This window comes from Natrix helvetica, assembly GCF_964273705.1.
Source record: "Natrix helvetica genome assembly, chromosome: 3".
NCBI classification, from domain to species: domain Eukaryota; kingdom Metazoa; phylum Chordata; class Lepidosauria; order Squamata; family Natricidae; genus Natrix; species Natrix helvetica.
This window is the reverse complement of record NC_138549.1, coordinates 52,633,587-52,658,905: the sequence shown is the minus strand read 5'-3', so window position 1 is coordinate 52,658,905 and position 25,319 is coordinate 52,633,587. Positions and strand designations below refer to the sequence as shown.

The 25,319-nt window shown below is 42.7% G+C and overlaps 1 protein-coding gene across 3 annotated transcripts in view; it reads left to right on the top strand.

The window, feature by feature from the left end:
* The window catches only part of PCYT1B (phosphate cytidylyltransferase 1B, choline), a 122,767-nt gene extending 99,124 nt beyond the window's left edge, over positions 1 to 23,643 (top strand). For 2 of the 3 annotated variants that reach the window (XM_081949274.1, XM_081949272.1), the window contains exons 7-8: positions 16,162 to 16,350; positions 22,370 to 23,643. In XM_081949274.1, coding sequence (XP_081805400.1) covers positions 16,162 to 16,350; positions 22,370 to 22,582 — 402 coding nt within the window. In that variant the 3' untranslated portion in view covers positions 22,583 to 23,643. The remainder of the gene's footprint in view (positions 1 to 16,161; positions 16,351 to 22,369) is intronic. The other variant, XM_081949273.1, reaches the window with a different exon arrangement.
* Positions 23,644 to 25,319: the final 1,676 nt, after the last annotated feature.

Here is a 25,319-nt window from a genome sequence, read left to right as displayed (position 1 = left end):
GGATATAGTATTCTATCCTCAATGTTACTGTGGGTTCTCACGTCAAACTGTGGATCACATCATGTCTAGCTGTAAGTTGAGGGCATATACCGGTCCAGTTTCTGATTCCTTTCAGATACCGTAAATGATGCGTTTAAGGTCTGCAACCTTAAACACTCAAAGAGCCACTTGGGCCCGTTTCCCACAGAAAACAAAACACCGGGAGACACAAAACCTGGGTGGATGTGGCCAACTCAATGTCATTCCCACTGAGTCACGTGACCCCCAGTCACGCCCACCCACATTTTGTGGCTATGTTTTCTTTTCTATGGGAAACACACACACACACACACACACTTATTTCTTCCTCTCTCTCCCTCTCCCCATCTCTCTTTCTCCAACTCCCATCTCTTTCTCCCTCTCTATCTCCTTCTCCCTTCCTCTTATCTCTCCCTCTCTCTCCTCCATCTCTCTCATTCTCCCTCTCCCATCTCTTAGTCTCTCCCTGTCCCATCTCTTTCTCTCTCCCTCCCTCTCATCTCCCTCTCTCTCCCTCCCTCTATCTCTCTCTTTTTCCCTATCTCCCTCTCCCCCCTTCTTTCTCTCTCTCTGCTGAGAAACGATTGCCAGCCATGGCAAAGGCTTTCCTTTGGGTTACCATCCTCCCCATCTCGCAACCCCTTGGCGAGCTGTGGCGGGGCCAGGAGGGTGCACATGTGCAGGAAGACACCCCCCCTCAACCAAGCGCCAAAGAACAGTAAAGGCGCGCGCGAGGCAGCCGGCTGCTTGTTTAAGGAGGGTCTTAACAGGATGCAAAAGGACATGACTTCTCTCCTTCTTCTCTTTTCCGGCCATCGCATTGCTGTGTCATCCCTCACCCCCACAAAAGAGGAGAAGAAGGGGAGGAGGAGGTGGGTCACCGGAGCCTTATTGCAGGAGTGAAGCAGCCCTGTACCTCCCTTCGCGCCACATTTGCACATAAGGCAGCCTTTGCTTCCTGCTTCTTTGAGCTAGAGCTTGTGCCCTCCGTGCTCGGCCAAAGAGCTGTGGGGAGGAACATGGCAAGGCAATGACTGCAGCCTTAATTCAGGAGAGAAGCCACGTCCTTATGAGTTCTGTTAAGACCCTCCTTAAGCGAGCAGCTGGCCACCCCGCAGGCATCTTTGCTGCACTTTGGTGCTTACTTGAGGGGTGTCTCACAGCTGGCCAGGGGGCTGCGAGAGGAGGAGGAGGTGGGTTGCCCAAAAGGAAGCCTCCGCTACAAATGGTGATCAATTTCCAAAAAGAAGAAATAAAAATAATGAAGCGCCCTAAGGTAAGCTTGCTGCGTTGGCCCAGACGCGACTTTTCAAAAGAGAGAGAAGAGACTGAGACAGAGAGAGAGAGCATGAGATACACACACACACAGGGGGGGGGAGATCAGTTGAGGAGCGAGCAACTTTGGTGAGGGCTTTTTCTGAGCCTGACACGGGGTGGGCATGCGAGTTTCGGCAGGGCCAACACCCTTTTCCTGCTGCCCTGAACGTTTTAAAGCTGCAGCTGGGTGCTGCTGGCCTATCCCCCTTTCCGACATTCCTCTTCCTGGATTCCATTCCATTCCATTCCCACCCCACCAACCCTTGTCGGCGTCAGTCCCAGCTGGGCCAGGCCAGTGTCTCTGGGTGGAGAACAGACTGCATGTCTTCTCAAGCAACCGAGGCATACCCAGCACAGACAAGGGCCAGAAGAAGCTCCACAAAAGTGAGGCACTGGAGAATGGCCGCTTCCCTATCCCCACCGTTGCCTTTACCTTCTCAGGCCAAGCAAGGGTGGGTCAGTGATGGGACAGGGAGCAGCAGCAGAGGGCCCAAAGAGCCATGGGTTGTCACCCACCCACCCCCGGCCTAAACATTGGTATTTGAATATAGATCTGTTTAACATTCATATTTTACTGTGTTTTCATATTAGGTGACACGTTAATATACATTAATGTTCGTGTATATTATGTCATACACTAAATAAGTAAATAAATGCAGAGAACAATGGCAGGTACCCTAAAAACCAACAGGAGTCTGGTAGCATGTTTTCTGACTAATGCAATTTATTAACAGTAATAGGTTTGTGCCTTTTAATAAAATTTGGTTGTCAGAAAAGATGCTAACAGACTCCTTCTGGGTGTTTTTGCCCACCATAGACTAATACAGCTCTCCATCTACAATGTCTAGTGCAGCTAATATTTTTTAAGTGGTCACCTGTATATTCACATGATCTCTAATTCTTCTTTGCTATACATGCCATATTACCAGTGGCACAGTGGTGGTCTGGGAACTAAGGAATTTAGTGAGTGTGATTGGTATCTTCAGAAGGCAGCCTTTCTGCCCAAAAGCTCAATTTGAGAAGTTCTAGAACTATGATCACACAGACCAATATTCTACTAAATGTCTTGCTTTTTCTGTTGGATGTACATTATATTTCCTTTTACATTAAATACCAAATTAGCAAATCTATTTTGAAATTGGTTTGATCCACAAGAAAAAAAAAAGAAAAGGCACATGCACATATATCAATGATGCAATTCAGCTGGTTCTATCCGGTTCAGGTGAACTGGTAGTGGTGGTGCAGGAGGCTCCGCCCACCCGCCCGGATGTCATCACGTCCCATTTTTTACACTCTGCACATGCATGGAAGGTCCTGCGCATTGTAAGTTGATTTCACCTCTGAGAGATATTCTTTAGTCTGGAGAAAGCATTGCATTTCTCAGACTCCTGAAAAAAGCAGGTTATGTCACACTTAAAGTATCTTGCATGTCCTAAAAATATTCCTTTCAGCAAGTACCTTTATCAGGTACCATCTTTCGGTATAAGTTATGAGCTCCCTGTCTGTCATCCAGTGGTGGGATTCTACCAGTTCGCACCTATTTGCTAGAACCTGTTGTTAACTTTCTAAGCAGTTCAGAAAACCGGTTGTTGGAAGAAATTTCCTTTTGTTTTTTTCAACTTTACAGGGATAATCTTGTAAAGAAGGCAGGAAGGAAGCATTCTGGTGTTTCTAGCCTAATCTTTATTACCCTGCTTACATAAACTGCCTCTTTATTAACACTTATTACATTTTTGACAGTACACCTAGACTTACTGTCGCCTCCAAAGCTTCTCTAGAGTTTTTTTTCCTTTGCTGGGACTTTGCTGGGACTTGACTTTCTTAAAGGAGAAGGCTTGTTTTAAGCCTTTTACACTGCTGTTGGGAGGAAATACTCCCCTACTGAAGGTCCTTCAGCCGGGAAGCAACAATTAGCACTTTGAAGAAATAATTGAATAATGAAGCAGAACTGCCGGAAAGAAGCTTTTTTATATATATATTTTATTGTTTTAATTAGACAAAAAACACACACAAAAACATTCTTCAATACATCTTCCAGAAAGCATGTCGATTGGTTACAAATAAATTTCATGCGTTACTACAATCATTCTTTATATTTCATTCATATTAAATTGAACATTTTAAATCAAAAATCTTTATACCATCAATATACCATCATTCTCATTTAACTATATTTGTTTAAACGTACTTTTGTATTATTTTTAAGTTTTGTTACATTCCTTCATTGATTCTTGTTTCTTTCCTCCATCCACCTATACCATAGAGGCGCAGGCCTTTATGGAAAAAAACAAAGCCCTCCTAGAAAAACCAGATGACTCTACAACAGATATACAGGACACGGGAGGGGCCAGAGCTCTGCCAGCGAGGGGAGATTTATTTATTTATTTATTATTTTGACTTCTTAGTCGCCCCCTCTCCCCCAAGGGACTCGGGGCGACGTACATCAGCAGCGGTCACAACAATACAATACAATATGGAGGAGGTGGAACAATAAATAAATAAATTACAATAATTTAAAACAATTAAAAACCCCAATGATAATTAAAGTTAAAAATTAAAATTAAAAATGCCCAAGAGGTGGAGAAGCTCTAAATTAAGCCAGGCCGGCTAGTCGGAACAGGTGGGTCTTAAGTTTCGTGCGGAAGGAGCGGAGGTCAGTTGTTGTCCTAATATCTGGGGGGAGGTCATTCCAAAGGGTAGGGCCCATCACAGAGAAAGCCCTACTCCTGGGCGCCGCCCTCTGACACTCTCTGGAGGACGGCACCCGGAGAAGTCCCTCTCTGTGCGAGCGAATAGGTCGCAGGGATGTGTGGGGCAGAACGCGATCCCGCAGGTAACTAGGCCCTGTGCCATGGAGCGCTTTAAAGATGGTAACTAACACCTTGAAGCGCACCCGGTAGGCCACAGGAAGCCAGTGCAGCTCGCGCAGGAGAGGTGTTACATGGGAGAACCACGTTCTCCCCATAATTGCCCGCGCGGCTGCATTCTGGACCAACTGCAATCTCCGGGCGCACCTCAAGGGGAGCCCCATGTAGAGAGCATTGCAGTAGTCCAGGCGGGACGTCACCAGCGCGTGAGTGACTGTGCGCAGGGCATCCCGGTCCAAAAGGGGTCGCAATTGGCGCACCAGGCGAACCTAGTTGAACGCCCCCCTCACCACGGCTGCCACATGGTCATCCATAGCCAGCCGGGCATCTAGGAGGACGCCCAAATTGCGCACCCGTTCCACCGGGGCTAATTGCTTGTCCCCGATGGCCAGAGATGGAATGTACTGGTTGAACCGGGAAGCCGGAAGCCACAGTCACTCTGTCTTGGAGGGGTTGAGCTTGAGCCTGTTGTTCCCCATCCAGACCCGCACGGCTTCCAGACACCGGGACATCACTTCGACGGCCCGGGCGGCAAGGCGGTTCTCTGCAGACGCAATAAGGGTGGCACAATATCGACGTTTGGCCACTCTTATTGCCACAAGGTAGGTCCTTAAGTAGGCTCTTACCTGTGTTCGGTCAGATTCGGAGCGGGAGGATCTCCACTTGCTCTCTAGGTGCCTCCTGTGGCGTTTCATCGCCCTTAGCTCCCCGTTAAACCAGGGAGCCTGGGTCGATCGTTGCCACCGGAGAGGCCGCAAAGGCACAACCCGGACTAAGCCTCCGGCAGCCGCATTATTCCATGCAGCTACCAGGTCCTCTGCCCGGGAGCGGGACAGGTCTGCAGGAGGTGGCCCAAGCTCTGCCTGGAACCTGTCTGGTTCCATCAGACGCCTGGGGCGGAACCATCTAGGACAATCTGGTTCCGCCTCCCCGCGGCGGGGGGTAGCGCCAGGGAAGTCCAGCTGGAGAATGAGTGATCTGACCATGACAGGGGCGTGATGGCTAAATCCCCTATTCCCAGATCACTCGTCCACTGGTCAGAGACAAACACAAGGTCCAGTGTGTGGCCTCCCTTGTGTGTGGGGTCCTGAATTACTTGAGTCAGATCCATGGCTGTCATGGAAGCCATGAATTCCCGAGCTACCTCGGATGCTTCTCCCATCGACAGCAGGTTGAAGTCCCCCATCACTAATAGCTTGGGGGTCTCAACCGCCATCTCAGCGATCCGCTCGAGGAGTCCGGGCAGGGCCGTTGATGTATAGCGAGGAGCCAAGTATACTATCAACAGGCCCAACTGTCTCCCTGGGCCCCATCTCACGCCCAGAGACTCACACCCGGATATCTGCGACACAGTGAATTCTCTCGGCGCCAGATCCTCCCGAATAATTACCGCTACCCCACCGCCCCTACCCTGGGCCCGTGGCTGGTGGAATACACGGTAACTTGGAGGGCACATTTCCCCGAGGGGCAGACCCCCCTCCGGGCCCAACCAGGTTTCCGTTATTCCTGCGAGGTCCGGCTCCCCCTCTGTGATCAAGTCACTGATGAGGGGGGCCTTGTTAACCACGGACCTCGCGTTACACAGCATCAGCCTAAGGCCCAGGCTCTGTCGATCCTGTCCACCTAGACTGCGGGGGTTGGTGCACGTGACCGGGCGTATCCAGCAACCATGGTCTCCCAACCGACTACACGTTCTTCTAATGTCCTCGCGCCCGCCCCTCCCTACGACCGTCGTTATTGCGGAGCCCCTTGTAGGAATGCTGATTTCCCCCACCTCCCCCACTCTGCTCCCTTCCCTCCTGACCCCACCTGTTTGCCTGGCTATATCCACACCCCTGGGCTGTGTAACCCTCCCCCCCACCCTGGAACCCCTTAAAACCTTTAAAAAACATTTCACTAAAAAAACCCTAATCCCCCGCTTCCTCCACCTCTCTGGGTTAATAAACCCTTCATCGAGGTGGGCCCTGGCCAGGGCAGGGGGGCATGCCTGCGAGAGAGGGGACCCTCGCAGTCGTAGAAGGTCAGACCTCGGGTAGATTATAATGTTGGTTTCAAGCCATGGCTGTGGCAGGGTTTCATTTGTAGCAGGGTATCAAAGTACAAGTCCAGGTTGTAAATTGGAAATCAGAGTTCCTAAGAAGCGAGAGAGAGGGGAGAGGAAACAGACATCCACAATCCACAATCGGGGATGCAACTGAGAGTGTCATTTTTAAGTTTGTTCCCCAAAATTTTTCCCATTTGTCTAATTCAATATTATATCCAAAGTTCTGTGCCCATTTTATCATTTGTTCTTTCACAATTTCCTCTTCCATTTTATACTTCAGGAGAAATTTATATATTCTCCCTATCATTTTTCTATCTGGGCTTTGAATGATTTTATCCAATTCATGTGGTTCTCTTTCAATGTCATATAATTTGGTATCTTTATTGTATTTAGTTTTGATTTGAAGGTAAGTTAACCAGTCAACTTTCATGTTCTGTTCTGCCAATTCTTCAATTGTTTTTAAGTTTCCCTGCCTATCAATTAAGTCTCTACATCTTAGCATTTTGTTCAAATCTATAAAATTTGGATGAGTCGTCCTTTCTGTCGGTGATAGCCAATTCGGAATTTTCACATAGTGGGTTTTTTTTTATTTTGAGCCATTTTTGCAATGACGCTCTTCTATTTAAATGTTTTTGAAAGTATTTGTGCGTTTTATTTTTATCATCCCATAGGAATGTATGTCAGCTTGCTTGCAAATCATGGCCTTCCAGAGTCAAAATTCTTTTATTCTTTAGCTCTATCCAATCCTTCACCCATGTTATTGATACTGCCGATGCGTATAAATCCCAGTTTGGTAATGCTAAACCTCCCCTCTCCTTGCTGTCTTGCATTGACTTTAGTTTAATCCTCGCTTTTCATCCCTGCCAAATAAACCTAGCGGTTATTTTGTTTAATTCTTGAAAGAATTTTTTACCCGGATTAATAGGTGCGGCTTGCAACAGGAATAAGATTCTTGGTAGAATATTCATTTTAATTGTCGCTATACGTCCCATGAGTGATAGTTGAATATTTTTCCAATTTTCTAACTCTTTCTTTATTTGTATCACTAATATATTATCGTTATCATTTTTAATTGTGGAACATTTTGCCGACACCCAGATCCCCAAGTATTTCACTTTCTTAGTTATTTGCATTCTGGTTGTTACTTCGAGTTCCTCTTCTTGCTTTTTTGCCATGTTCTTGGTTATCATTTTTGTTTTGTTTTTATTGATCTTTAATCCTGCCACTTCGCCATATTCTTCTAATTTTTGAATTAATTTCCGACTGGATTCTAATGGGTCCTCTAGTACAAATACTAGGTCATCGGCAAAGGCTTGAGCCTTATATTCTTCATTTTTGAGTCTTAAACCTTTTATTCCCTGGTCCTTCCGAATTTCATTTAATAAAATTTCCAAAGTCAATATAAACAGCAAAGGAGAGAGGGGGCATCCCTGTCTGACTCCTTTTTTTATTTCGATCTTCTCTGTTAATTCTCCATTCATCAGAACTTTGGCTGTCTGATTGTTATAAAATCCTTCTATCATTTTTATAAATTTTTCACCGAATTTCATCTCATCCAATATTGTTATTATAAATTTCCAGATTACGTTATTCTTAAAATAGTTTAAGTTGATTTATAGCTAAAGTAATCTCATCAGCAGTTATCAGACGTTCCAAATTTGCCTTTTGAAGCACGGGTATTTTAGTAACCCTTTTTCCTTCCAAAAAATCATCTACTGACTTGTTCTGTATATTATCCTGTACATATAACTTAGCATAATAGTCCACAAATGATTTTTTAATCAAATCTTGTTGATATACCGTTTTCCCTCCATACTCGATTCTATCAATAATTCTATCATTCGTATTCTTTCTCATGGTATAAGCCAACCATCTACCAGGTTTATTAGCGTTAGCAAAAGTATTATGTTTAGCAAATTGTAGGTTGGTTGCTGTTTGTTCTGCTATAAGCATTTGAAATTGGTCTTTCAACAACTTTATCGCCATCTGGAGCGCCTCATCTTTTGGGATTGCTATAAGTAACTGTTCCTTATTTTTTATTTCATCTTCCAGTTCCATTCTCCTTTTCTGTCTAATTTGTTTATGTTTGAAATTCATATGTATCAGGACCCCAGGCATGTAAGCCTTACTTGCATCCCAAACTGTTTCAATGGGAGTACCCTTATTCATATTAAAACTAAAAAATTCCTTCATGTGTTTTTTAAGTTCATCAACATTTTTTTCATATCTAAATAAATTTTCATTTACTCTCCAAGACCTTCTTGGCCTCTTCCCTAACTCAATTTCTAACCACACCGGGCTATGGTCAGTTAGTGTCCTGGAGAATATCTTAGTTTTCTTAGCTTTAGGAAGTAAATCTGGTGTTAACAAAAAAAAAATCAATTCTTGAAAAGGATTTATGTCTATCTGAGTAGAAAGAAAAGTCCATCTCATTTGGATGTTGTGTCCTCCAAACATCTTTTAATTTCAAGTCATCTTGTAAGTCAAAAAAAGCCTTTGGTAATTTGGTAATTTGGTAATGGATTTATTCGTTGTTCTCTTATCTATCCTTGGAGAGATCACTCCATTCCAGTCTCCCATAATTAAAATACTCTTAAAATTCCAATCTAAGATTTTTAAATGGAGCATCTTATAAAAACTTTTTTGTTGTTGGTTAGGTGCGTAAATTCCTACAACCAAAATAGCACCAAAGTCTGTATCAAGTTCAATTGCTATATATCTACCACTGTCATCTGCCTCTATAACCTTGGTTGGGAATCTTTTGTTTATATATATCACCACTCCATTTTTCTTTACCAAATTAGAGGCAGCATACAATGTTCCCAATTTTGAATTCACTAAGTACTTCTGGTCTTGCAGCCTAATATGAGTCTCTTGAAGACAAACAACATCATTATTAAATTGCTTCAAATAATAAAATATTTTTTCCTTTTTTGTGGAGAGTTCAATCCATTCACATTCCAAGATAATAACTTAAACATCTTTGGGTCTGATCTGGAGCGTTGAAAGCATTTGCTGAAGATCTCTCTCCACAAGACTAATCTTCGGCCCTACTCTTACTCCCATGGTTCCAATTTGCTTCTTAGCTTCCTTCTTGGCACATTGTGTTTGGGGGTTCCCCTGCTTGTGAGATTCTAGCATTTGTCTAGTCGTGGATCTAGTAACACGTTGTTCCACAGGCTTAAGTAACGGCATTTCAATGAGGGTCTTAGACGGTTCTTCTTCCAAGAAAGAGCTTAACAGAAATCCAGAAGGGTCCACTCGTGATCCACCTACAGCACCCTGAGCTTCCTTCTCTTTTTACGTCTGCTTTCTTTGTTCTTCTGACTCTTTTTCAAACAGCCTCTGCTCTAAGACATCCAAATCTGCTGGTGTTGGTGTAGATGTACGTGGGGGCGTTGCACTTTCCTTGAGTATTCCATAATAAAAGTCTCTTGCTTTATCTATTGTGTTCAAACGGTACCTTACCCCTTGATATCTGAATATAACACCAATTGGAACGTCCCACCTATATTGTATCTCTCTCTTCTTCAACTCGGCTACCAAAAATCCAAAATCCCTTCTGAACTTTAACATCGCTGGTGGGAGCTCCTTAAAAACACCAATCATATTCCCATCTATTTGAAGGGCAGAATAAAAGGACTTCTGCAAGATGTCATTTCTAAAATTTCTCTCAGTAAAGTATATCACAACATCTCTTGGTAGTTGCCTTTGTGATGCTATGCGTGAATTTACTCTGTAGATTTTATCAATCTTAGCTGAAATCTCACGGGGGTCATCCACTTTTAATAATGTAGCCAGGGCATCTGCACAAACTTTTCTTAAGTCCTCTCTAGGATTTTCTCTTAAGCCTCTGAGTCTCATAGCAAACTCCATAGATCTAAATTGTATCATAGTAATCTCATTATCCATCCTTTGCATATTCCCCTCCATTTCCACAAATTTCAAATCCGTTTCTTTCGTTTTGGTTTCCAGATCCACGACTAATTGCTCCACCTTGCTATCCACCTTGAGAACCACCTCTGACAATCCCGTCGCTATAGCTTGCATGTTTTTATCAATCTGGTCAGACCTTTTTATAGTGTCCTGGACCATTTGTTTAACCTCTTTAATTTCTTTGCCTATAAAGTCCTTCAAGTCCTGGAGGTTCATTGTAGCGGCTGGGGGAACCACCCCTTGTTCCGTTGCCATATTTAACAGAAAAAAGGAGGACACTTCTTCCCAACTTTCTCACAAAATACTCTTCCAAGTAGGTCAGATTATATAAACTGACTTAGGAGTTGTTAATAGTTATTTCAGCTGTTCCACCTTTACTGCTTTTCCGGCCCCGGCTGTCAGCAAACAATTAGCTTTCGTTTTCTTTAGGTTTTCAACTATAAATTAACGCCATTTTGAATCCTTTGTTCTAAGCCCACGCCTTTCAAATTCAGCAATAGCATTCTTTAAAAAAAAAATTTCAAACTTAAAACTTAAAATACTTGCAAATGTTTTCCTTCTTGGGTTGCTCGGAGTTAAAACTTTAAAACAGTTAAAAGCTGTTCCCAACGTCTTGCTCCACTAAATTATTAGCGGAGGATCTCAAGAGACCGGAGCGTACAACAGCTGCAAAGGGGGGCTCTCCTTGCCCGCACCCCAAAGGCTATAAATCCTTCTGGGGGGCTACACAAGTGGCTCTACCCGACAGCTGTATCTCTCCCTCCTAAATTCCTAAGGATTTAGGAGTGTCCAAGGCGTTAATGGTCTTTAAAAAACACCTCTACAGTCTATTGATTCGACAAGCTCAGAAAAAGCCTGCCCGCGACGCTTGTGAAACAACCGGAAGTCCATGATTCCGGTATCTTGGCTTTTCCTAAAACTTCATTAAACATTTCCACCCCTAACTCTTCCAATATTATTTTATTATATTTGTATAGCTCCACCGGTATTCCATCTGGTCCTGGTGTTTTATTATTTTTCTGGTTTTTCCAAGACTAGTTCCACTTCGGCTAACGTTATTGGCCTGTTTATCGCCACCCTTTGCTCTTTTGAGATTGGTGTTATCTTTGCTGTGTTTAAATAATGCTTTATTTTATTTTCCTCCATACTATCTTGTGCGTATAGTTTTGTGAAGTATTTATGAATAATTTTCTTCTTTTCTTCTGCTTTGTATTGAATTCTTCCCTCATCATCTTTTAATTGATATATCATCCTTTTTTCTCTTTCATTCTTCAGTCTGTATGCCAGCCATTGTCCAGGTTTGTTGGCTTGTTCAAAGTAATTTTGTCTGGCTGCTTTAATTTTCTGCGCTAATTCCTTTTGATTTATTAAGTTGAGCGTATGTTTGATTATCTCTCTTTTTTCTTTTTTAATTTTATTCTTTGGGTCTTTCTGGAGTTCATCTTCGGCTTCCATAAGTTCCTTTTGCATACATTCTTGTTGCTCTTTTTGTTTTCTAGTTTTCCTCGCCATATAGGCGATCGTAAGGCCTCTTGTGTATGCTTTCATAGTGTCCCAGAGATTTTGAATTGAGGTATCTTCTTTTTTATTTATTCTAAAAAAATGTTTTAGTTCTTTCTACAACATTTGAGTGTATTCTGTTTCGTTTATAATATTTGAATTCATCATCCATGTTTTTCTTCTTCTTTGACTTTTCCATCTTAATTTTATTGGATTGTGATCTGCCCACTCATTTGCTTCTATTTCAATTTCATCTACTTGATTGCATAGACCAGATGAAATCCAAGCCATGTCATTTCTTGATAGTGACTGATGGGGGTTCGAATAAAAGGTATATTGCTTTCTTGTTTTGTGCCTTTCTCTCCAAATATCATGTAATTTATATTCCATTGCCATCTCAAAAAAGGATTTGGGTAGCGTATTTTTTTTCGTTTTCTTTTTCTTTTTGCTTTCATAGTCCATTTTTTATCCACTATTGCATTATAATCCCCAATTAAGCAAATATTTTCATATTCTAATTCGTTTATTTTGTTGTGTAGTTTCCTATAGAATTCCTCTTGTTTCTGATTTGGTGCATATATGACTATTAATAATATCGGTTTTTCTGTTGTCTCTAATTCAATCATTAGTATCCTGTCTTCTTCATCAGAGTAGACTTCTTTGGAATTTATTTTTTCCTTTATATAGGTTGCTATCCCTCTTTTTTTTCTGCTAGTGCTGTGTATAATTTCCCTAGTTTTTTGTTTTCCAATAAGTTCTTATGCTCCCTTTTAATATGCACTTCCTGTATGCAGATTATATCTACCTTCAGTTCTTAAGTTTGTTAAACATCTGCGCTATTTTTTTTTTGGTGCGTTCAGTCCATTCAAGTTTGTTGAGATAATTGTTATTTCCTGGTCCATCTTTAGATGGGTTTTTTTTTTTTTTGCTTCTAGTTTGTATCTGACTTTTCCCTCTCGCGCCCTCCTTTTCTGCTCTCTCTCTTTCTTGCCTCTGGTCTTCTTTCCTGTTTCTTTCTTTATCTTCTGATGTTTCTTCCTCTTGGCCTCGACTTCCCCTTTCTAGGTCCTCTTTACTTCCTTGTTCTTCTTCCCCTGTGCAGTATTTCTCATAGAATTCCTGCGCTTCTTCTATATTCTCTATCTTATATCTTTTTCCTTGCCAAGACACCAGTACCCCTTCTGGTATCAACCATCTGTACATTATTCTGTTTTTATTTAACTGGTTTGTTAAAAATTGGTATTGTCTACGTCGTTCTCCGTGGAATCTGTTTAAGCGTGATCAACTCTTTTCCCTGATATGTAATCGTCCCTTCTCTGGTTTTTTTGTATATCTCATCTCTGGTTGTTTTTTTGGCAAATCTTACATGCACTTCTCTCGGGAGCCTGTGTCTTCTGGCATAATTAGTATGCACTCGGTAAGCTTCATCAATATCCCCTCTCAACTCTTGTTCTTTCCTCTGTAAAATTTCAGTGAAGATTCCATTCATTTTTCCTTTCAAGTCTTCCTCCTTCTCTTCCGGTATGTTTTGGAATCTTAAATGGAATGCAGCTCTTTCATTTTCAAGTCGAATTATTGATAATTCTAGTTCTTTATTCACTTGTCTATATTCTAGTTCCATTTTTTCCATCTTCTGATCTGTTTGTTCTATTTTTGTTTCGATGTTCTGAATTTTCTGTTCATTGATTGCTAAGGCATTCTGTATCTTTTCAATTTTGTCATCCATGGTTTTAATATTTCATTTCAGTTCTCCCATTTCATTTTTCATTTCTTCATGATTCCTCCTTGTCTCTTCGTGATTCGTAGCTGTCACTTCTTGGTTTTTTATAAGCGTCTCTTGTATCGTTTGAAGTATTAATTGCATACTTTGCATTGTTGGTGCTGGTCCTGTTGTTTCTGCCATCTTTCCGCCTTTCTCCAGTCCCAATGCGCTCTCAATTGATCTTTGATTTGAGGAGGGGGGTGTTGCCAAAGTCATATTAGGTGTGGTTTTTTAAATTAACTTTCCTGAAGTTGCCATTCTTATCCCCCTATTTATCCTTGTCCACAATTGCATATAAGTTCTACTTTACTTCTACTTTATCACCAATATCAATGTTATCAATCTTATCAATAATTATCTATTTAGTATTTAGCAATAATTAACCTTCCTTAATATCACGTTTCAATATCTACACATTCTTATGTATTATTCCATTCTATTTTGATCCTTAATTATCATATATCTTAGAGTTATATATCACACAGTTATCTTATACAAATAGATGTCTCTCAATTGTATCAATTATAAGGGTAATAAGTAATAAATGGTTACTGGTTTCTTCAGACCGCAGGTTCAAATTTTGATCCACTAGGTGTCACCCTCTGTTCAGTATCACTGTTAGTGTCAATCAGTTAATGTAACCAGTCCAGCGACATAGGAAAATAGGGGTGGGTGGGTGGGTAATGAAGCCCTCTAATCGTTCCAAAAGAGCAAGAAGAAAAAAGTCAACAAGTCAACAACCAACCGGAATGTTGAACAATTCTTCTGTACTTTACACGTCTTCTCAACAGTTACTATGTCCTATTCCTGTTATCCATGACGGGTTTTTGTTCTCCCTCTGGCCAATTTAGTTCAAGTTATTTACGCTGTCAATTCAAGGGCAGTAATTCTGCTCTCACAGCTTTTCGGCAAAAGTCTGAAAAATCTCCTTGTCAGAGCCTCCTTCTTTCCAGCTCACCTTTCTGCCAGTTATGCATTGTTTCCCTCTTCTTTGGGTTGTCAATAATAGTAACAGATATCTCGATTTCAACTGCTTTCTCTCTTTGCTTCCTTCTTATGCGGTCGCCATTGCTCCGGTCCTGACAAAGTGGCAGGATGATTCCTCGTCTGTTTAGTGGGTTTCTCTTGCCGCTGGGAGGATTTGCCTTATCACCCCAGAGTCTTCAGAGTTTTCCCCTTAATCTGTTGGTCCCTCCGGGATCCACAGCGCTCAAAAATGAGCCCAAACGAAGAAGTTGGAGTTAGAGATCAGGAGAGCTCCCGTTCCTCAACTCCAAGCAGACTGACGTCACCACAGGAAGTCCAGAAAGAAGCTTTTAATGACACGCAACCAAGATGAATGACATTCAGTAAGGCTTCTTGGCTAGCTAGGAAGATTGACATTGAAACATGAGTTTACATAACCTTTTTGAATTTTGGTCTAAAACCGATTTTTGGTAAAGTTTAATTCTGTGCTTGGTGACGTTTATTGATGGGATTTTCCCTATTCAGCTTTGTTTGGAAGGAAAAAGGTTAATCTCTGTTCCTGAAAAGAAACTGGGTTGAGAAATCTGACTAGTTCCTGTATCTATTTGTTCTGGTAATTGGTTTAATAAGCAACAACTACTGTGTTTGCTCTTTTGCTATATTCTTGCTCTAATTGCTTTCTTTGTAGTTAGGCTTATCTCAAATGTTTACACTTAAGCTTGCCTGGGGTGTGAGTTCTGTTTAAAACTAAAACAAGACAAGACTTGTTTTAGTTTTAAAAGGATTTAATTTTAAACTGTGATTTAATTATTTGTATTGTGTTTGAATTTTTTCTGCCTCATGGTTTATTTTTCTATCTGGGGACGGGGTCTACCTTCACTGCTTTAGTGGTTCCTGGCACTGTCCTTTTGGGGTGTACTTCCAAGAGGAAGGATGCAAGCTTGGCACTGATTTTTTTTACTGTCTTTCTGGGAGGGGGGCATGTGATCTTTCCTTTAATCTGGATGATCTCCTTGGGATAATTTGTGAGGTGAGTGAGACCAGATGGTATTTTTAAGTAGTGCAAATGGATCTAAGGATTGCTGGGTGTGCTCTTTCTGGAGAGCTTAAATTATCTCTCTGCTAAAAGGTTTCACTATGAGCAAGAGTTGGCTGCTGATAGTTATTGCTATTTTAATTCCTCAAGGTTCTCTGGCACCTGCCTGATTTGTAACTCTTGCAGATCTTTTTAATCTAATGATTGGTATTTAGGGCAGCTTTTTGCAAGCAAAGAAGTATTAAGCTTTTTGTTGTAAATCAAGTAATCCTTGACTTACAACAGTTCACTTACTGACCAAAGTTACAAAGGCACTGGAAAAAAGTGATTTATGACCATTTTTCATACTTATGACTGTTGCAGCATCCCCACAGCCAGAAGAGGCCAGGCAAGGAGAAGCACCCCTCAACATGAGTGACATTGAGTTGGCCATGCCCACACAGTCACATGACCACCCAGTTGGTCATTAGGGCAGAGAACCAGTTGTCAAATTATTTGAATCCTACCACTACTGTCATTCCAAAAACCATAAACTATATTGATTTCATCTATTCAAGAAACTACATTTTATTTCTATTTCCTAAGCTGTGATTTTTGTTATCTTTAATACTCAAAGATGTTTATGTAAATATTTAATATAATGTTACTCATATGAACTTCAATATATAGTGACCAAATTTCTTCATGTCTCATGTTACCTTTATTTTTTTATTAGGAGAAGAAATACCGTTTTCAAAATCAGGTAGACAAGATGAAAGAAAAAGTGAAGAACGTGGAAGAAAGATCTAAAGAATTTGTCAATAGAGTTGAAGAAAAAAGCCATGATCTCATTCAGAAATGGGAAGAAAAGTCTAGGGAGTTTATTGGCAACTTCTTAGAACTATTTGGACCAGATGGAGCTTGGGTATTTATTTTTTTCACACATACATATAATTTATAAGTTATCAATGAGTCATTTTGTACACCCCCAAATATCTTGAAGATATAAAGCATGCTTTATCAAAGCAATTAATATAACAAAATACAACAACATTCAACATTCAAAATCAGGTTGAACAAAGTCTCTTAAACTGCCAGGGACTAAATCTGAGGGCTTTCTCATGCAAGCTATATTATTAAGTAGTAATGTAAGATTTCTTACCTCAGTTTACTCCTTAGGATATCTTGTGAGGTGAGTGAGACCATCTGGTATTTTTAAGTGGTGCAAATGGATCTAAGGATTGCTTCTCCTGGGTGTGCTCTTTCTGGAAAGCTTAAATTACCTCTCTGCTAAAGCGTTTCACTATGAGCAAGAGTTGGCTGCTGATAGTTATTGCATTTTAACTATTTTAATTCCTCAAGGTGCTCTGGTACCCTGCCTGATTTGCACTCTATTATATACAGTAGTAATCAGTAATATTGATTTTAATGGATACATACATATAATGGATAATGCATATAATGGATTTGATTTTATAATAACTGTTAGATACTTCCCCCCTCTATTGCAGCTAAACAATAGAAGTCTCCACTCGGGTCCTCTGTTGCCGGCAGGAACAGAGGAGCACCTGATTGGCCGAGAGGCTGACAGCTCCCATTTAAAAAGGGGAGTTGGCCGACCATCTCTTCAGTGGATGTTTGCACGTACTTCAATAAAGAGCTGTTATCGCTAGCCTTTTGTGTCTTCCTTTACCTGATCTAACACCGGTGACAAGGATGGGATCGGAAGGCAACTAGGTGGAAAAAGAGCGAAGTCCATCGGAAAAAAGAGCCTAATCGTGTGGCAGCATCTGCCCGGAGCGCAGGAAAGGCAACAGCGGGGCCATCGCGGATTCCTAGTGAGTTTCGAGTACCCAGAGAGATCAGGATGGCCACCTACACCCAACCACCTCCGTTCAACCCAGCCCCAGATGACTGGGACACGTACTTATTGAGATTCGAAGTCTTCCTAGAGGCAAACGATCTAGGCAGCATTCCGTAAGTTTGGAAGAAAAACCTATTCCTAGGTTACTGCGGGCCCGCAGTCTTGGAAACGGCAAAGAACCTCTCTGAGCCGGTACCCCTGCACGCCGTCTCGTGGTCCGCGCTGCAAGCAACACTGAAAACTCACTACGCGCCAAAGCCATCAAAGTACGTTCGCTGATACCAATTTAATACACGAAACCAGAAAGAAGACGAGTCCATAAACGAGTATGTGGCAGCCCTCCGGAAAGCTGCAGCCACTGTGAGTTCCGCGAGCTGGACGATCTACTCCTAGATCAGATAATACTGGGAGTCCAAGATTGGAGTCTTCAGACGAGACTCCTAGCCAGATCCAAACTCTCCCTACAAATCGCACTCGACGAGGGCAGGGTGGCAGAATCGGCGAACAAGTCCACGGAGACCCTCCAGTGCCACAATGCAGAGATGGGAGCGCCCAAGAATGGCCGAGTCCACCGCGAAACCACGGAACCCGAGACCTCTGAGACTAAAGAGGAAGACAGCCATCGCATGAGCAGTAGCCGAACGATGCCGGCGCGAAAATTCAAGCTGCAAAATCTGCCCTGCGCCAGCTGTGGAGGGGATCACATCAGATCATCCTGCCATTTCCAAGACGCGACATGCCAGCGGTGCGAACGGAAGGGGCACATCGCCAGGGTGTGCTGCAGCAAATTCCCCACAGTCTCTAGTCGACCCAAGAGGATGGAGAAAGGCCTGGGCCAAAGGCAACATACCAACCAAAGGTACCCCAGGAGGACGGAGGCTGACGACAGGATCGCCAACCTCACGTCGACCAGCCGAGGCCACCCAGATCGCACCAAAGAGACAGACATCACTGTTCCGGTGAGGCACATCCGAACAAGTCGACCCAAGAAGCTAAAGATCACCGTATTCATGGAGGACGCCCCCTGCGAGATGGAGATCGACACCAGTCATCCTTAACGATAATCTCATGGACGGTACTAAAGCAAATGGTGCCATCTATCCAAAAGAAGGACCTCCAAAGCCCAGACATCTGCCTTCACGACTATCAGGGCAACCTGGTTCCCCTCGTGGGCCAAGGCATGTTCAGGGTGCGCTATAAGACGATCAGCAAGAACCTACACGCGATTGTAGTCAGGGACGACTTGCAAAGCCTTTTTGGACTGGACTGGTTTCAGGCTTTGGGAATGTTCCTGGCCGAAATCAACGCCGTGGACAAGCAGCAGACTGGAGAAGGACAAGCCGTCAGTAGATGGCGCTACTGCAGAGGCCCAAACCATCGTGACACAGAGGGGGGCGTTCAAATGTAACCACCTGCAATTAGTATCGTCCCTGGACTGTTCCAAAGTATTATGGAACGACTTTTGCAGGGGATACCCGGAGTCGTCCCCTATTTCGACAACATACTGGTATCAGCCACAAACGAAGCACAACTTTTAAAATGAGTACGCGCCATCCTAAGCAGAATCAGAGACAAGGGCCTCCATCTCAAAAGAGAAAAATGTAAAATAAATGTACCAAAAGTGGAGTTCCTGGGGTATATGATCGATGGTTCGGGAATTCACCCAACTAACCAAAAAATAAAAGCTATTAAGGAAGCCCCCACACCGAGGAATCAGACCAAGCTGCAGGCATTACTCGGGCTCCTTAACTTCTATAGCATGTTTTTAAAGCAGAAAGCAACAGCTGCTGAACCGCTACACCGGCTGCTGGCAAAGAACACAGAGTGGACATGGGACAAAGCCAAGGCCAAAGCATTCACCACCGTGAAAGGATTGTTATCCGCAGACTCTTTCCTTGTGCAATACAGCCAGACCCTGTCCTTGGTGCTGACCTGCGATGCCTCCCCCTTCAGCGTCGGCACTGTCCTGAGCCATCGGATGCCGAATGGAATGGAAGCCCCATCATGTTCTACTCAAGGACAGTGTCCATGCGGAATGGAACTACAGCCAGCTGGACCACGAAGCCCTGGCTGCAGTGGCGGGAGTCAAGCAGTTCCACGAATATCTGTACAGCAGGGACATTGACCTAATTACAGATCACAAGCCTCTACTGGGACTGTTGGCGGGGGACCCCCCCACCCTGGTGTCACTCTCCCTCAGAATGACCCGATGGACTATTTTCCTGGCGGCATATTCCTATCGGCTCATCCACCGCCCAGGTACCACCCTAGGACACACCGACGTGTTGAGCTGCTGCCCCTGCCAGAACTGCTGGATGACCCCACCCCCGAGGTCGTGGTGCTCCTGCTTGACTGCCTGGACTCTGGACCTGTCTCCTCCCATGACATCACATGCCACTCCACAAAGGACCCCATCATCAAACAGATTCTGAACTGGGTGTGGAGGGGGTGGCCCAAGGGGCCAGTTGGGCCGGAATATAAAATGTATTTTTCGAAGAGGGACAAATTGTTGGCAGTCAAGTGTTGTCTGCTATGGGGGGACTAGGTGGTCATTCCAAAACATCTACAAATAGCCGTTTTGGAGGCGCTTCACATGGGGCAGCTGGGAATAGTCAAGATGAAGGCACTGGCGGGGAGTTATGTATGGTGGCCCAACATGGACAGAGACATACAGGAGTGGGTAGCCACATGCACGCCCTGCCAGGAATCCAGACCAGCTCCCCCAGAGGCACCCACAAAAGAGTGGGAGCGGCCCCAAGCACCATGGTCTAGAATACATATAGACTTTGCTGGGCCAGTCCACAGCAAACCTTCTTCATAATTGTGGACGCATTCTCCAAGTGGCTAGAAGTAGTTCTAATGACATCCACTACCACAGACGCGGTCATCAAGACGCTACGGAAGCTGTTCGTGACTCACGGGTTCCCCAATGTGCTAGTGTCAGACAATGGCCCACAATTCACGGCCAGGGGTTTTGAGGAGTTCTTAGTGGCACAAGGAATCTGACATGCCCTGGTTGCACCGTTCCATCCGGCTTCCAATGGCTAGGCGGAACGTATGGTGAGATCTGCAAAGGAAGCCCTCAACAGGATGGGCTCGGGCGACTGGCAAACGCGAATAACCACTACCTACTAATACAAAACATCTCACCCAGTGCCACCATTGGAAGAAGCCCGGCCAAACTCCTCATGGGCCGCCATCTCAAGTCCCACCTGGACCGGCTACACCCCAACTATTCTACAGAAACACTCCCAGATTTCATGAGCAAGATCAGATCATTCAGCATAGGCGACCCTGTATACGTGCACAATTACATGGGGGGGGGCTGTGGATACCCACGACCATTGTCAGTGTCACCGGCCCGAGATCCTATTCGGTAAGACTCGAGGACGGACGGCATTGGAGGAGATACATCGACCAACTCCAGGGCCGACTAACCAACTCCCCACTCCGACAACCAACAGTGACTCCTCCACAACTCGAGCAGCACCACCTCCTGACTGTTCCGGATGCATCACGGGACTTATCTGATGTCGATGTGGGCCAGGGAGATCCACCACCAGAAATTCCAGCCAGGGCCTGCGAAAGGTTACATGAGGTTCCACCAGGCGGGTCCAAAGAAACAACAGGTCTGTCCGACCTATGCGAGGGCAACCAGCAAACTGAACTGCGCAGGTCCAGCAGGGCAACACAAAGGCCCGCCTACTTATGGGACTACATGACCAGTTAGAATGTTTCATCCTAGAGGGGAGGGGTGTTAGATACTTCCCCCCTCTATTGCAGCTAAACAATAGAAGTCTCCACTCAGGTCCTCTGTTGCCAGCGGGAACAGAGGAGCACCTGATTGGCCGAGAGGCTGGACAGCTCCCATTTAAAAGGGGGAGCTGGCCAACCATCTCTTCAGTGGATATTTGCACGTACTTCAATAAAGAGCTGTTATCGCTAGCCTTTTGTGTCTTCCTTTACCCGATCTAACAATAACTGTATTAGTAAACCATCCTCAGTGAAAAGATCTTTTGGTTTTTTTCTACAATTCAGAATGGCAGTACCTACTGAAGTTTAATATTTGCATGAAAGCCTTTGTAGTTAGAGGCCACATAAAACAATCACCTTAAGAGTACAACTTGAGATAGCATTGTTCTAGAAAAAGAAATGATATTGCTGTGGGGCAAATTAAATCTATCAATTTTATTAATTTTTATTTTCAAACATTGCTTTCAATGCTGACATTAAATATAGAAGATTAATTCATGTCTTGATTCATACATGTGCATGTATTAATATGCTATTATCATAAGTAGATAAAATAATATATTTGAACTCTTATTCACTTTCAAGCAGATAGAAATAGGAATATATAACATATTAAAAATGGAGAAATCAATCCATTACAGTTTAATTTTATTTCTTTTCTTAGGGAGTAGGAAGTTCAATTGCTCTGTAAAACAGTAATTGGTGCTGGCATGAAAAACGTTATATATCTTCTGTATAAAACAGGCAATGTTCTATGTTGCATACTTTGGTTGGGTTTATACTTTTTAATTTTTTTAAGTGTGTGAACTTGCATAGGAAGGATGCATAAAATGAACCTTAATTGTGCTTATTCACAATTCTGATTCATAAATGTTTGATTAGTTTTTTTTACCTTTTCATTATATTTTTTTTTTTTAAATCACTGTTTTCCTACCTAAAAATCTTCATTTCCCCAATAATTTAGTAGCATCTAGAAATAATATAAGAGTTCACCTTTGTTAAGCCTCATCACATTGTGATGAAGGAAAATTTTTGCTTGATGTTTTATTTTTCCCCTTCTCGGAAACACTGTAAGGCATTCAAATAATGTAGGAACAGTGCTCCAAACTCACTTGTGACCTTTTCCTTCTCTCTGCTACTTCATTGCCCTTTGAAATCCCTCATACCTTACATGTACTTTGGCAATATTTTGGGGAAACACATCTCACTCACCCATAAAAACAGACATAAAGATAAAAAGATTATTGGGCAAAAACAGAATTAAGAACATGAGCTGAGGATATATCTATTACTGTATCCATACATGTCCACATTTCTTTGTTTCCAGAAGCAGATGTTTCAAGAGAGGAGTGGGCGCATGCTTCAAGCCTTATCTCCAAGGCAAAGTCCCACAAGCAGTCCAACACGGGGACGTTCCCCATCACGTTCCCCATCTCCTCCTTCCCCTTGGCTCTTCAGAAAGGCTTCACCGCCTTCCTCCCCAAAGGTTGCCTCAGCATCCATTAGCAGCATGAGTGAAGGTGATGAGGATGAGAAGTAAAAAAGGAAAAATTTGTAGTAAAACAAAGAAGAAATATACCAATGGCTCACCATTCAGTTCAAACTAGAAGAAAGAAAATGATGCATGAGATGTTTCTGAAAAAGAAAGTTATTGAGATTTTTGGAGCACTGAAGATATCAACAATAAAGTAGTATTTGCCAAAGGACAGCCTGTCAAAAAAGTCACATATTATGACAGAATATGTATCAACTTGCCATTATTTCCCAACAGTTATGAATACTTTTTATGCTATTGCAGCTTTTGCTGCCTTAAACTAATGGACTGTTTTGAGGATTGTTTATTGAAAGGTTAATTTGGCAAATGATGTTATTTTTGGATTCTTTTTGGTTAGAGAAGGCACATTTAAATTTGAATAACACTGCACTCTACTAAAAAGTTGGATCTCACACAAATAAAATGAAGTACTGCCTAGAAACAGCAGAAGCTCCTACGGTGCCAGGAATCACTCAAATAAAATCATGCTATTAGAATTAAGCTCTGTTTTTCACAGTGGACACAACATAGTTCTACTGAATTTAATTAATATTGCCTATTGAGCAGGCTTTTGTACACACCAGAGAAAGTTATTTAATGTGAAAAATTGGTGCGTTCAGTTTTATTACTATATGTCCTCCAAAGCTATTTTTTTCTTTTTACAATTATTATTTAATATGATTTTATATCTGGTGAATTTGGTAAATTAACTCACAGAGCATGGTTCAATGTTTATATCATAAACTATATCATTTAAAACAAATTTTCCATATAACAGAGAGAAGAACCCAAGTGGATAATACATACCATTTATTATTTCAGATAATAAACCTGGAAGAAGTCAAGGGTAGCATGAGTGCTGTCCCATTTTGATAAAATGTTTGGTAATGAGCATGTACTTCCATTGAGAATCTATGTGTAATTTTTCTATAGAAGCAAAGCATTATATTACAACTGACTTTTTATTGTCAAAATATCATATTAGATTTCAGTAGTCAACTTTTCAGCAATTACAAGAGCAGTTTGTTTTCTGCATATGGACTTAATAAAACATATTTTTTGTTTTATATGCTGTTATGTACTCTAGAACTTTGTGAACTGATTTGGAGGGGGAAGGGATGGCTCTGCCCAAGTGGCCAGCAAGCGCATGCAGCTCCATTTGCACAAGCAAGGTGTCAGGGTTCCAAATAGCATCCAAAATTAAATCAGAGTCCAAGGCAAAATATTGCTCAAAGTTCCAATTTATTAAGAGAGTCATGTTGGCACATCTGTGAAAACCCGAATCTGAAGCTTCTTGGTTTTCCCCACCCAGTTGAAAGTTCAAGATCTTGCCCCCACACCCACAAGTCCATCATGTGGTCCAATCTTCCACTGCCATGCTGGCAGTTCTACCCATCCAGTTCCGGCAGGTGCAGAGGTACCAAGACAAAGGATGACCTTGGCAATCTAAAAGGAATTTTATTTTAGTTACATCACATCCTACTCCTTAATATCCCCCTCCCATTTCCCCACTATGGAAACAGCATAGTAGATAAAAGTGTGGCAGGCCAAAGATCCAAAAGGAACCTGGCTGCAGGCCTGACAGGCGTCCTTTCCTCAGAAGAAAAATGTTTCCTGAAAAGAGAATAATGTAGGGGTTAACATAACAGAATTAACCACCACTCCCTTCCCCTTAGGGAGTCCCTTTGACTTATCAGGAAACTTATCATGGAATTGTTTTACTAACTTATCCGCTTTTAGGTTCCAGCTTTTCACCCAAGTAGCTTCGGGCAAATGGTACCCCTTGCAATGCACTAAATATTGTAAATGACCCCTACACAGCCTGGAGTCTGATTTTTATCACCTCAGAATGTGTTTCCCCTTCTATCACTACAGGAGAAGGGGGAGGCTGGGTGGATGGTCTTATGCTGGACCCAATTACTGACTTCAACAAGGTACAATGAAATACTGGGTAAATTTTCCCTAGGATTCTGGGTAGACTGAGTTGAACTGTAATTGGGTTAATTATCTTCACTATTGGGAATGGACCTAGAAATTTTGGGCCAAATTTCTTGCTAGGCATTCTTAATCTTATGTATTTGGTAGATACGAAAACTTTGTCCCCCACATGAAAGGGGGGTTGGAGCGATCAGTGTTTATCAGCTTGCTTCTTGTAGGCTTCTGCTGCTTCCGCTAGAGCTTTTTTCGTATTTTCCCATCCTTTCAGTCAGAGACATGGAGGAGGGAGGTTCTGTAGGCAGCTCAGGCATGGGAACAAATTCCATGCCACTGGTAATTTGGAAAGGAGTTAATCCAGTGCTGCTGTGGACCGTGTTGTTGTATGCCACTTCGGCGAAGGGTAGCATGTCCGACCAGTTGTCTTGCTGATAGTCCACATAACACCAGATGTATTGTTCCACCATTGCATTAGCCCTCTCCGCTGCTCTGTTCGTGCTTGGATGAAACACTGAACTCAGTCCTTGTGTGAACTCAATGGACCTCAGGAGCTCTCTCCAGAACTTGGCAGTGGACTGGACTCTGCGGTCCGAAATGATCCTCCTGGGCACTCCATGCAGGCGATAAATGTGTTTCACAAATATTTTCGCAAATTTCTTTGTAGACGGCAATCCCGAGCAAGCGACGAAGTGCGCCTGCTTGGAAAACAAATCAATAACTGTCCAGATTACTCTATTCCCACTGCTGTATGGGAGCTCAACGATGAAGTTCATTGCGATCTCTTCCCATGATCAGCTAGGGCTGATCA